Here is a 14,158-nt window from a genome sequence, read left to right on the forward strand (position 1 = left end):
GGTTGTACAAAATCAGTATAAATTTTAAAAAGGTGATTTGTATTAAAACAAGTCATGCATCCTTAAAACAACTCGAACTGAACGAGTTGCATGGAATGTTACAACATCCAAATCACGTCGAGCCAACCAATTTTCTTAGCTTCATACCTCAAACTAATAAACAACTTCTCCATAGCTCAAAATTTCAACTTGGTCATCTAATTGCTCGAACCCGACTTCATAAAGCTCGACTTCGAGTAGGGGGCACTGTTCATACTGACCTATTATGAGAGCGAGACCTAAAAAGATTAAAAACCTAATCTACAAAGTAAGAGTCCAGACCACACTTTGGGATCTACCCAACCTCATCAAGGTCGTCCCACGCGGCGCCAACTTGACCCGACTTATTCAAATAAGATGAATCTCAACCAACTGCTATAATCTCTGCTACTCATCAAGAAAGGAAATCTCAACAACCTCCCTAACAAAAGGAAGTAACCAACCCACCCCAAAGGTGGAACTACTCAAAGGGTGGTTATTGACTCTACATCGATATTTATAAATACTCTAACACTCTCAAGTATTCTTCGAACCTAATATACTAAAAAATCTGCCTAAAATCCATGCTAACTTAAGTATCGGAGTCTCTTGCAGTTACCACTCCCCACCTCCTCACTAAAAAATCTTGACACTAGAAGACATCGGACGCTACCTAGATGGAGTTTGGACCTCACGTTTAGGCCCAAATTTATCCGTCTCAGGTAACACTCGAAACCGAACTCATATTTGAGTGAGAAGTGAAGTCTATGGTGGTCAACCCAATCCCATGGCTATGCTGGCTATAGCCTATTGACAAATGAAAATACAACACGTGGCAGGTGCATTGATTGATGATCACCAGTTTAACCATAAGAAAGTACAATAACTTTCATAATAAAACACGGTAAACTTTTGAGAGAGAATTAATTTAGCAAATGAAATATGCAAATAAAAATAAATTAAATAAAAATTAAAATTAAGAAGATAAAAAAAGAAGTGTAATGAAAATAAAAATTTGACAAAATTAAAAAGAATGCTTGCCACATACGAGTTGTTAAACTAAGTTACGATCACATTGTCAAATATAAATTTTTACCATCTTCTTTACATATTTTTTCTTAGTCTCACTTAAAGATGCATATATAATAAAAGAAATCACACTTGACAATTAATTGGGAGAATTCATTTCTTACAATGTTATCTTTTTAAAAATATTTTAACAAAAATATTTTACTTTAATAATAGTGATTAGAGTTTTTATTTTTTCTAAATGAATTTTTCTTTTAGAAATACATAAGAATAAATTTGTAAACTTAATCTTTTTATAATTTTTTTTCTCTCTTCGACTACTATTTATGGCAAATGTAGGTTCCTATTAACTTCTCAAAAAAACACACTACTCAATTTTCTGTTTGTGGATTTTCTTGAAATACATAAACAAACGAATCTATTATGACATGATACAAAATGACCGATTCCCTTGAGTATTTGAAGTGTTTATCTAACTACCAATAATACTACATGCTTCTATTCTATATAACAAAGTTCTAAGCACTGTGCAAAGGTAATTTTCCAACAAAGTTGGAATTGAGACTGCCCAAATAAAGATGATCCTCAAACTCGAAAGCTGAAGTCACAAAATTAATCACTCTACCATCATTATCACCAAATATTCTGGTTATGTTGCCATCAGTTGCCACATTGACCACTGTTGCCTTCTTGGTTTCACCACTCGTAAGGCCATATAACCTTGGAAATGAACCTAGTAAGTGCTTAATTACCGTGTATTTGTGCATAAACTCCAATCCATTATTAGTTAGCTGCAGCATCAATAATATTGGAAAACAACCAATTAAACACCTTACCTCGTAATCATTCAAATAATTCAAATAAAATACCAAGTTCCTTTGAATGAGTATAGCATTTTATATAATTACCGAAACCAAAGCTATCCAAAATGAACCATCAGGAGCTAGATTGATATTATCAGGTCCACCCGGAAGGTTTTCAATGAAAATATCTGTTTTGCCTTTATTTGCTCCTTTTAGCCAATGCCTCAGAACCCTGGATCTGATTCAAAAAAGAAGATGCCAATGCCAATATATATGGAGTATAACCAAATATCTAAGGCCACACTTGAATTCTGTTTCTAAGATACAAGCATATTAACAATAGACACAAAAAATTATTTGATTATGGAAACAAAGATACAAATAATTTTTCTATCTTAGGTATAGAAAATTGTACTTTGCGTACATTTGAGGAAAAAAAAAAAAAAGAAAAGAAAAGAATAGAAAAATGTGTTTCTGTTCTCAATTTTTATATTTCTATGGTAGATACCATTTAAAATATGATGCTCCATTGTTGAAGAGGGAAGAATTCCAGTAAAATCTAAAAGAGTAAAGTAATAATTAATTAGATCTTTAATGATTTTATTTTTGACTAATTAATTTTAAAAAAATGAACAAAAAGTAGACATAAAAAATAGACATGTATGTTTTTCTGTCAGATAGATAATACAAAATGAAAAGAAGTTGTCTATGTATTTCATTATTTATAATAATGGTGCATGTTTCTTTCATATGAGTACGAAAACGATGTAGTTTTGGATAGTAAACATCTATTATTTTTTGAGTTTTCATATAACTTTTATCAACTACTATCTATTTATCATGAATCCTACCAAAACAAATAAAATTTCGCTTCAAAAATAAATAAATACGTCACAGTAGTTAATAGTGCATATAGGTACCACCATTAATTTTACATGATGAATTGATAGGATATATCATGTTCATTATTTGCTATAGTGGAAAACAAATTAATACTTTTTTTTTCTTCAATAACTAATTAGTCTAAGGTTAAAATATCTAAAGACCTAATTCTCACTTGATTCGATCTATAATTAATTCTCAATAAATTTTTTGTGTTTTTAGTTTAGAATAGAAATTTTAATGATTAAATTAATATCTATAATTTTATTTATAAATAAATTAATTATCACATCATATTGTTCTTTTAAATAGAGATTAATATGAAAATTTTAAATTTTTTTGAAACTTTATATGTTTATTATGAGCTTAATTTTAATAAACTGACAGTATAAAATGTTTTACACAGTTGTCTAATCGCATTCGTTCTTTTGGATGAACGTTCATGCAGTAAATATAAAAGATAGTTATTTTTGTTGATGTGTCGTTATTTAATAGGATATATATGTAAAATTACTTTACAAAGTATATCAAAATTAAATTTTTATTAAATAACCATTGAAATTAATTGATATAGAATTAATTTGTGTAACATAATAAAAAAATTTAATAATTAATTTAATAATTAAAATTTATTAAAAATTAAAATATTTAATCAAAAGTTAAATGAGAATTGATTCAGGATATTATCAGCAAAATGCAAATAAAAAAAAAACATATACGTAAGAAATTACTTACTTCCAGGTTTCAGACAGAAGAAGATAATCTTCATCTTTGGAGAGTGCAACTCCATTGGCAAAGTACAGCTTGTCCAAGACAATATCAACATTATTTGAAGTTGGATTGTACTTTAGAAGTTGTCCATGTGGTCTTGCCTCTAGCAAATCCAGATGCACATGTTGCAAACCATACTTTTTGCTAGCATCACTGAAATATATACTTCCATCTGATGCTTCTATCACATCATCTGCAAAACTGTTTCAGCCTTTTCAAACACTTGTTGTGGACGTACCATAATGTATCAAATTCAAAAAAATAGTTAATTTAATATAAACCAAATTTTAAAAAATCTATTACAAAAAGAAATAATTTTTTTTATAATTATTTAATTATAATATTTTAATTAGTCATCCAACCAATAATTTAATAATCTAATATTTTGACTGAATAAATTATTGCTTCAATTCTAATAACTAAACTTTAACATCTATCAAGAGTTAAATAACTGTTTATCTAAAAGTTATTTATTTGAAAAGTACAAAATGTCCATTGATTGATGAGTGTTACAAGTTGCAATTGGACGCTTTTTATTTTTATTATTGAGTTGTAATAGTGTATTTTAATAATGTGGACACTTAGTGTGTTTTTTGTTTGTATGAATATCACAAATTTAAGAGTTAGATTTATGGTTTTTAATTTTATTTTGTTGATATCACAAATATAAAAATTAGATTTTTATTTGTAACTTTAAAATTTTTTTTTAAACATATTAATTGAACCTTCCGATTTACTTGAGAACAAAAAAAAATTTATCTCACTACAAATCGAATTCTCCAATTTATATAATATAAAAATCTAACCTTTCGATTTTCTAAAGGTCTAATTTATTATTTAAAATTAAAAAAATAAATCCATATAAAAAATATCAGTTTATCATGATACTAAATTACACCTCATTTTTTATTCCATTTGTAAAAAAAATTAGCCGCAATTGGAACCATGGGGTAAAGAACATGCATTATTTTAACAATCAAGTTTAGCTTAATCTAATTTGCGAAAGTGCAACCAGCAGGGGCAAATGAAAGAGCATTGAATATTTTAATATTAAAATGGCACCATCCATTGATGAGTCATGTATGATGTAGCTACCGTTAATTCCATGTAACCAACAGGAAAATATTCCTTAACATCCCCGAACTAGCTAGTTGCAACTTGCAACTTTCTAGCTTTCTATGTATTTCTCACATTTGACGTTTAAAACAGGAAAAATAAATAAATAAAATAATTCCGTTGGTTTGTTCTGTAATTGTATGAGGCTAATCATTATTATTATAATTTTACACGACCTACAACGGCAACAGAATCTTCCAGCAAAAGAAAATCGGCTACATGAATTAAATAATATTATTATTTTTTATTATATATTATATCTATAGTGATACTTTTGATATACAGATTTTTTTTTACTATTTTATATATGGTCTTTTTAAAATTTTTTCTATCATTTACTATTTATTTACTTTATATTTCATTTACCTATTTTATTAGATATTCTATTAATCTTCTTCTCATATTTGAAATGAGATTTTATTATTTTTTTTATAATAAATATTACTCTAATTTTCTTTTTTATATTTTTATTTTTTATTTTGTCCATACATATGTGAGTGTTTATTCATCTCAATATTTTTATTTTTACTATACTTATATTTGTTCTCATTTTTTATCATCTAACACTTTACTCCATATAATATAGTCAGTCTAAAGACAATGCGGTAAAATTTTCTTTTAAAATTTAAAAGCATTTTTTTGTCGTATATAAAATCAGATGTATTCTGCCATTTTAACTAAACTGCTTGTAAAATTAAATTTAGAACCTAACATTTTCTCCTTTTTTTTTTTTTTTAATTTCAGTTGCAACCATTGTAGCTAGAACTAGATCAATAAATCTCTAACATAGGATAAATATCATCATCCGAATTGAGTCTTAAAAATGTGGCTATTTTGAAAATATTTGTCCACATTTAAGAGCCACAAGCCAGCTATGAGTCTATGAATAAATGACCTGAAAAATAATTTAAATGAAAAGGAAGAGAAAAAAAAAATCAAGGTTTCTTACTTGATTTGAGAACCATTCCCTTGTGATGAAACGAGAACAGTGAAACCATCATCCTCTGTAACCTTGAATAAACCCTGTACATAAATATGCAATTGAAATGCGTAACTACATTACCTAGTCCTTGTTCATATTTTCTTTCATAGATATGTGGCAATTCCCTAGGAAAGTTATTGGCCATATGAGAATCTTGCAATTCAGTATCTTACTCAATAGGTATTTGTTAGTCAAGTATTTGATGGATATATATTACGTAATAAACAAAAAATTTGTTTGCATAGAATATGAAATTTTATTTTTAAATTAAATAATTTTATTTGCTTACAAACATAAGAAACTATAATTTACTCCTTCAAATTTTATACTTCATCAAATAAATATGTTTACATGAATATTATAAAAAAGCTTACTTATTTGTGATCTATTTACTCACTTTGTTCTTGATTTTATATATATATATATATATATATATATATATATATATATATATATATATATATATATATATATATTTTTTTTTTTTTCATATAATATGTCCTAGAATACTTATACATTAGAGTTTACAAAACTCTATATCAGTAGCACAAAATATACTATTTTTTGTGTTTCAAAGTAAATAAATAAAGATTTTGTTTTCAACTTTCCATGTCGTGTACTCCTGGTTCCATTGTTCCTACTTCTTAGTAATACAAAAAGCAAAAAGATATAAAAACATTTTTTTTCCTGTATCTCTCTGTTTCAGTCAACCAAACACTAGCTTATACTCTCTGCGTGTCACATAACTTAATTAGTTAATTACATGAAATAATAATTAGCATGGCAGCATTGTAATTACCACAAAGATGTGTGTGGGTGGTTTTCTAATTATTTTTTGCAGTCCCATACTTTCATAAATAAATTCGGGATGGACAATAAAAAATAATGTTATATGCCTAATAAATATTATTATTTTTTTAGTCAATAATAATTTATATTCATATTTATAGATATTTTAAAAACATATGATTTACACTTATATTTACTAAAATTTTAAACCCATAAATTAATATAGTTTTTTTTTTTTTTATCAAAGAAAGGAAGATTTAAATTTACGACCTCTTAAGTGAATATGTGGAGACTATACCATTTGAGTTATAATTTATTGGCATAAATTAATATAATTTGTACCTATATTTTTCAGATTTTGTATACATAAATTAGGAAAATTCATTTGTTAAAGTCAATTTAATGTTTATATTAGCTAAATGATAACCAAAAATACTTAAAATTACTAGTATCGAAGAGTTTCTTCAATAAAAAAATTGAAAACTGGATAGAAAAGTTTGGCGAGTGAGAGTTTAATTAGGTTACCTTTGTAGCGTCACATACGATTAGGCCACCATCTTTAGAAGGAGTGATTCCTAGCAAAGTGTTACTATCAATATGCTTCCAATTCTCCCAATCTCCATTATTTCTTGGTAATCTTTTAATCCAACCATCTCTTGTAGCAGCATACAGAGTTCCCTCTTTGTCAAAACAAACATCTTCTGGATCCTTCAGAACCCCTTCTCCTAGCTTAATTATGTTCTGCCAACCAAAAAATATCACACGTATCAAAATACAATTCTTTCGTTCCACAATTTTTGTAAAATTAAGTGATTTTATGCAAAATAAAATAACTTTAGACGGTTTTGGACGAATTTTTTATTGTCTCCAGAATATTTTTGGCAAAACCGGATACTGAAACGTTGCGGTATATGGATTTGTATCGTTTACCTTTAATTGGTTGTGTCTAGCTGAAGATGAAGGTGGAATCTCCAATGGTAGTGGATCTATGGGTGAGAAGTAGAAGATCTGAACTGTGATAGCTACTATCACTGCTATAACAAAGCTTGAAATTATTGTCACAATATTGGAAGCCATGCTCTTCAAACTTGGTGCTGTCTAATTTATTTTTAGGCTCTACTTATGAACTGAAAAAACCAAGTAAATAAAGAAGAAATGAAAACGAAGAAAAAGATAAGTGTCTAAAGTTGAATGCTCCTTTCATATAGCACCATTACTAACAACTCCTTTTGTTTTTTAGGAAAGAAATCAAGCTATTAAAATAAAATCAGCAAATGATTTGGTATGGTATCTGTATTCAGATGAGATTTAGCCGAAAAAAAAACAAGAGATAAATAAATATTTTGACTTTATTATCCTGGGACAAGAAGTCAAGAAGTTACATTTATGATATATAGAAGTGACATGTATGTGGATATACATGCGGTACGTATTTGTATTTTGTTGCTTGGGAGTGACAAGAGAGAAGACTCTACACGTTTTGGATTTAGTCTCTGCAAAACAAAGTTAACATTGCAAAATATCTCTTTCTTTTGGTCACGCAAGATAAGATAATGACAAGAATTAGTATACAACGTTGCGGGGGAAAATGACACTCAAGATTCAAGAACCAAACCTTCAACCGGCACTAATAAGTCAACCAAAAAAAGGGGGGTAAAACATTTAACCACTAAATTAATTATTATCTATTTAGGTATATGTTCATACTCCAACCCATAATCTAGGAAGATCCAAAAAGGATAAAGATCAATTAACATTCTACAAGATTCAGATCTACATGACTTTTAGAGGTCAGGCACGGGGACATCAGCACAGCCCTACTTACTCAAATAAGTAATTAACTTCTACCATCGGCTGAGGAAATCCGAGAGGCAGTATGGGACTGTGAGTCATCGAAGGCACCAGGGTGTGATGGGTACAACATGAACTTCATCAAGAGATGTTGGGATGAGATTAGGGCAGAATTCACGGCAGCAGTGATGGGGTTCTTTCAGACATCCAAGCTACCGGCGGACTCCAATATCACTTGGGTGGCGCTAGCACCTAAGTTCATTGGTGCAGAGAAAATTAAAGACTTGTGACCCATTAGTATGGTGGGATGCGTGTACAAAGTTATATCCAAGGTACTAGTTAGAAGGATGAGATCAGTGATGCCAGCGTTAGTAGGAGAGACTCAGAGTGCATTTGTATAGGGTAGGAAAATACATGATGGGACACTAATTGCATGTGAAACGGTAAACTGGCTCAAATTGAGGAAAAAGGAGGCAGCAATTATCAAGCTGGATTTCCAAAAAGCCTATGATAGGGTTAAATGGAGCTTCGTGGACATTGTGCTACAGAAGATGGGGTTCGGTCAGAAGTGGAGAGCATGGGTTATGGAGTGTGTGACCACTGCTTCTATGTCAGTTCTGATAAATGGTTCGCCTTCTAAGCCGTTCAAGATGGAAAGAGGCTTGAGACAAGGTGACCCCCTTTCACCCTTCTTGTTTGTGCTAGTCGTGGAGGTACTGCATCGAATGATTGGAGAGGCAGTCAGGAACGGACGGATATCACCTCTGTTGGTTGGCAGAGACAGTATAGAATTGTCTCATCTTCAATTTGCAGATGATACTATTCTTTTCTGCCCACCAGAAGATGAGACTATTAGGAACCATAGGAGGTTGCTGAGGTGCTTTGAGTTGATGTCAGGGCTTACTATCAATTTTGATAAGTCCAGCTTTATTCCAATCAATTGTGATGAGCAGTGGGCCCAGTGTATGTGCAACTTGTTGGGCTGTAAGTGAGACACTCTTCCAGTTAAATACATTGGAATCCCGCTAGGTGCAAATCCGAGGTTGGTAAAGACCTGGAAGCCTATAATAGACAAAGTGGAGGAGAAGCTCAGCCTGTGGAAAGCTAAGGTGCTAAATAAAGCGGAAAAATTGGTGCTTATCAAATCAGTCTTAAATAGCTTGCCGGTGTACTACTTGAGTCTGTTCAAGATGGCGAAGGCAGTTGCTGAGAAGTTGATATCGTTGCAAAGAAGGTTCCTGTGGTGTAAGGAAGATGGTCGAAATGGTATGGCCCTAGTAAGATGGGAAGTGGTGCAAGCTCCTAAGAAGCTAGGTGGTTTGGGCATGGGGGATGCTGTGATTCGGAACATTGCTCTGTTATTTAAGTGGTGGTGGCGTTTTGCTAAGGAAGAGTGCCCGCTGTGGAAGAAGGTAGTGTGTTCATGCCATAATCTGAACTCAAACGAACTGCTCTCAACTCAAGTTTTACCTACTAAAGGAGGCCCATGGAAGGATATTTGCCAAGTCAATATCACGAATCAACAGCTTAGGGATAAGATGGTAACAGGCTTGTCGATGGAGGTGGGTGATGGACAACGGACTTGGTTTTGGGAGGATGTGTGGCTTCTCGGTGGAGCTCTAAAAGATCGATTCCCGAGGCTCTTCTCTGTTTTCAACTAATTCGTTTGTGCAGGTATGGCAGGAGAAAGTGTTACCAGAGGAGATAACCAGCTTCATCTTTACTAGGAGTATTTGGAAAGGATTGGTACCACCAAGAGTTGAACTATTTGCTTGGTTTGTGTTGATAGACCGAGTGAATACAAAGGAAAGGTTAAGCCGGTTTGGTATCATCACTCAGGAAGATAATGTTTATGTGTTATGTAATAATGAAGTGGAACATATACATCACTTGTTTCTAGCCTGTACTTTTACGTGGCAGGTGTGGAATGCGTGGATATCAGCTTTTGGCCGACTATGGACTTTTCTGGGTTCGCTGAAAGAGCACTTTTTGAGCTGGACAGAGGAAACGCGGAGTAAGGAGAACCAGCGGCAGAGGTTGAGGTGCTTCTGTGCGATCCTTTGGAACATCTGGCTGGAAAGAAATAGGAGGATATTCCAGCATACCAGCAAAGGCATTGAAGAAATTATCAACATGACCTTCCTTAGTGCTAATGAGTGGAGTTGTGTGGATCCTTTTTGTTGTTGATGGTTATACCGGAGATGACTTGGGGATCGGGTTCGAGTGGTTGTTTTTAGTGTTTAGTCTTTACTTTTAATTTTTGGTTTTTGGATGATCCTGTTTGCTCCACCCTGTTGTGTTGAGCTTTGCTTTAAAAAAAAAAGTAATTAACTTCTATTATTTTTCCTATTTATCTATAAAGATCTCAACAATCTTCCTATCAAAAGCGAGTAACCAACCCACCAACAAAGGTGAAATTACTCAAAGGGTGGTTATTGACTCTAGATTTATAAATACTCTGATATTCTCAGGTATTTTTTGAATTTCAATCTACCAAACCTGCCTAAAATCCTTGCTAACATAGGCATAGGAATCCCTTGCAGGTACCACCCTCCACCTCCTCATGAGGAACTCGAACGATTTCATCACTGCAGGAGAAGACGTCGGACCTTTCACTTAAAGGCACCTGAAACTCATGTTCAGGCCCAAATCATCTTGGTTATAGATAAGTCTCGAAAGATTGGCACCTCTGCCAAGGACCTGATAATCAACACTGTACAATGGCGGACGACATTCCAGAAGATGGACACACGGCTTCCGATTTTGAAACCCGGGAAGAAGAGTAATATAATGATGAACGAGCATTAGTTATACCTCCCCGAGTTGACAAAGAAAAAGGTGTTGCCAGAAACACACATCAATCAAACCCGAAAAGACACAGGATGAGTTCAGAAATTTATCAATCTGAAGGATCCGGGCAATGAGATCCTACAAAAATTATTGGGCTTGTCTATGGATATCAAGGTTGGCTGGAACAACTCGAGTAGAAGCTAGAGCAATAATGAGAATCCGAAAGAGCCCTAAGAAGGGAGGTACGGCGGCGAAGGGAATTAGAAGAAAAACTCTTAAAACTAAAATCCGACCTCAGGGGTAGAAGACCCCACAGTGATTGGGAAGAAACACCTTTAGGAGGTGAAGACCTATTTATAGAGGAAATCATGTGCGCTAGAGTTCTCATAAGCTTTAAAAGCTCGGACATGGACCTCTACGATGGAATGACTGACTCGAGACGTCATTTAAGTAATTTCAAGAGTTGAATGTACTTGGTCGATGCGTTAGATGCAACTCGTTGTAAAGCTTTCCCAACAACGTTGACCAAGGCTGCAATGAAGTGGTTCGATAGTCTACCACCAAGATCGGTAACCTGCTTCAACAACCTTACAAGAGGTTTTCTCACCCGATTCTCCATAAAAAAGACAAGGTCAAACATGTGCCAAGCCTCTTGGGAATAAAACAAGAAGTGGGAGAATCTCTACGAGACTATATAAAAATATTCAACAAGGCATGCTTGGAGATCCAAAACCTACCTACCGAAGTAGTTTTCATGGGACTAGTTAATAGCCTTAGAGAAAGTCCATTCTCGCATTCTATATCAAAGAGGCACCCTACCTCTTTGTACAAAGTGCAAGAGCGAGCTGAGAAATACATCAATATGAAAAAAACTGTCTGATTAAGAGATCTTGCCCCAATACAACACAATCAATATCAGGTTCAAGACAAAGAATAAGAATCAAAGGGAAAAAAAGAAGAATACAGCTCGAACAAACCTCGAAGCTATCACAATTATACCCCATTGCGAGTTTTTCTCGTCGACCTCTACAGAGAGATCTACCACACAGAAAAGATTCCACCTCCCAGACCAATTAAAAACAAAAAAGGTGAAAGTCAGTTAGAACACTATGAATACCACAAAATCTATGGCCCTTCTACCAATGATTGTTATCATTTAAAGAATGTGATTGAAAATCTGGCTAGAGAAGGTCAGTTGGATAGGTATCTAGCAGAAAGATCGGATGACCAGGGTAAAAGGAAAAGAGATGAAGAAGACAAGAATCGGTGAGATCGGCCACAATGAACCCCTGAGAGATATATCCACATGATTATTGGAAGATTTATAGGAGGAGGAATAACAAAATCCCTCGCAAGAGATATTTGAAAGAAGTCTACCAGGTTGGCAAGGAAGCTGAAACGCCCGATCTGCCTACCATCACCTTCACAAAAGAGGATGCCTAAAGGATAGTATCTAGATACGACGACCCTGTTGTGATCACAATGATACTTGCCAATGCAAACCTCCACAGAACCTTGGTAGATCAAGAAAGTTCGGCCGACATACTGTTTAAACCAACTTTTGACAAGTTGGGTTTGAAAGAAAAAGAGTTGAGGGCATACCTAGACACTCTCTTTGGTATAAGAGTCACGTTTATCCGACCTCTAGGATTCATCTCTCTATACACCATCTTTGGTAAGGGCACAAAATCAATGATCATTAGCATAGACTACATAGTGATCAACATAGCATCGACTTACAACGCCTTAATAAGTCAGACAATGCTAAACCAACTTGCTACAGTAGTCTCCACCCTTTAAATTTGCATGAAGTTTTCTACTCTTGAGAGAATAGCCACTATGAGAGGAGACCAGAAACTGGCAAGAAGGTGCTACAATGAAAGCCTAAACCGACAAAAGTATATAAAAAGAAAAGAGGTTAAAACCATAGAACTCGACAATGTTCGAGTTCGGGAGAAACTGAGACCCCAACCTAAAGAAAAGATCGAGGAGGTACAGATTGGGGAGGAGGTCATGAAGACTACAAACGCAGGGACTAATCTAGAGAAGCAGCTAAAGAAGAACTCGTTAAGCTCCTACGGAACAATTCCGACCTCTTTTCCTGAAAAGCCTCTAACATGCCTAGAATCTATCTTAATCTCATGACCCAAAAGCTTGTTGTTTACCCGAGCTTACGACCTGTCTAGCAAAAACAATGAAAGCTTAGTCTCGAAAGAGCAAAGGTCATAAAAGAGCAAGTCCAGTCGCTGTTAGGGAGGTAAAGATACAAGGAGATGCGGAGAAAATGCCCTCATCATTCATTCCTTGAGTGGTTACAAATCCAAGCCTTTTATGATGGAGTCTCTCAAACCTCCAAAACCATGATTGATGCATCAACATAAGGATCATTGCATAGAAAGACACATGAAGAAGCTTTGGAATTGATTAAAACAATGGGATCTAATAACTACATGTACTCAACTAAGAGAATAATGAAAAGAGGAGTGATGGGGTTGGACATACTGGACATACTCTTATCACAAAACAAAGTCAATGTCCAACAACTCACTTCGCTCACTAAACAAATGGGGCAACTGCAAGTTTTGGTCATCGGGACACAAGTTATCATCTATGAATTGTGTGAGGGAGCTCACAAGAATGAAGAATGTGAACTATTCAAGGACGTTCAACCTTCCACCAAGCAAGTGAATTATATGGGAAAATTTTCAAGACCACAAAATTATTCTTTCACAAAAATATACAATCTTGGATGGAAGAACCACCTAAATTTTGCTTGGGAAAATTAAGGACAGAGAAACTTCAATGCTCCATACCAACAAGAAGCACCTCTTGTACAATCACAAAATCCTCAAAAACTTTCATCTGTTGAGATTGCCATGGAAAATTGTCTCAATCAACCTTCACGTTTGTTCAATAGACTTCTAGCTTCATACTAGAAACACGAGAAAACTTCAAGAATCACAAAGCTTCCATCAGAAATTTAAAAGTGCCAGGAGGACAAATTGTTAAGCAATTAGTAGAAAAACTAACAAATTCTTTTCCAAGTGACACAGTAACTAAAAATGGACGTTAGGTGGGCTAGCAGATAGTCCGATTTAACTCTTCTACTTCTAATGAAATCTATTTATTAACTACTATTGAGTTAAGAAATTAACTAATTATAATTGATGATGACAAACATTATTTT

The 14,158-nt window shown here is 33.5% G+C and overlaps 1 protein-coding gene across 1 annotated transcript; it reads right to left on the minus strand.

Moving 5' to 3' along the window:
- Window positions 1–1,393: 1,393 nt before the first annotated feature.
- On the minus strand, window positions 1,394–7,798 carry LOC112738353 (protein STRICTOSIDINE SYNTHASE-LIKE 4). The gene is made up of 6 exons (XM_025788765.3): window positions 7,321–7,798; window positions 6,916–7,131; window positions 5,569–5,642; window positions 3,468–3,704; window positions 1,956–2,088; window positions 1,394–1,838 (listed from the first exon to the last, which is right to left on the minus strand). The coding sequence occupies exons 1-6, from the start codon at window positions 7,465–7,467 to the stop codon at window positions 1,566–1,568; spliced, it is 1,080 nt and encodes a 359-aa protein (XP_025644550.1). The 5' UTR covers window positions 7,468–7,798; the 3' UTR covers window positions 1,394–1,565.
- Window positions 7,799–14,158: the final 6,360 nt, after the last annotated feature.

Source organism: Arachis hypogaea, chromosome 13 (assembly GCF_003086295.3).
Source record: "Arachis hypogaea cultivar Tifrunner chromosome 13, arahy.Tifrunner.gnm2.J5K5, whole genome shotgun sequence".
Classification (NCBI taxonomy): domain Eukaryota; kingdom Viridiplantae; phylum Streptophyta; class Magnoliopsida; order Fabales; family Fabaceae; genus Arachis; species Arachis hypogaea.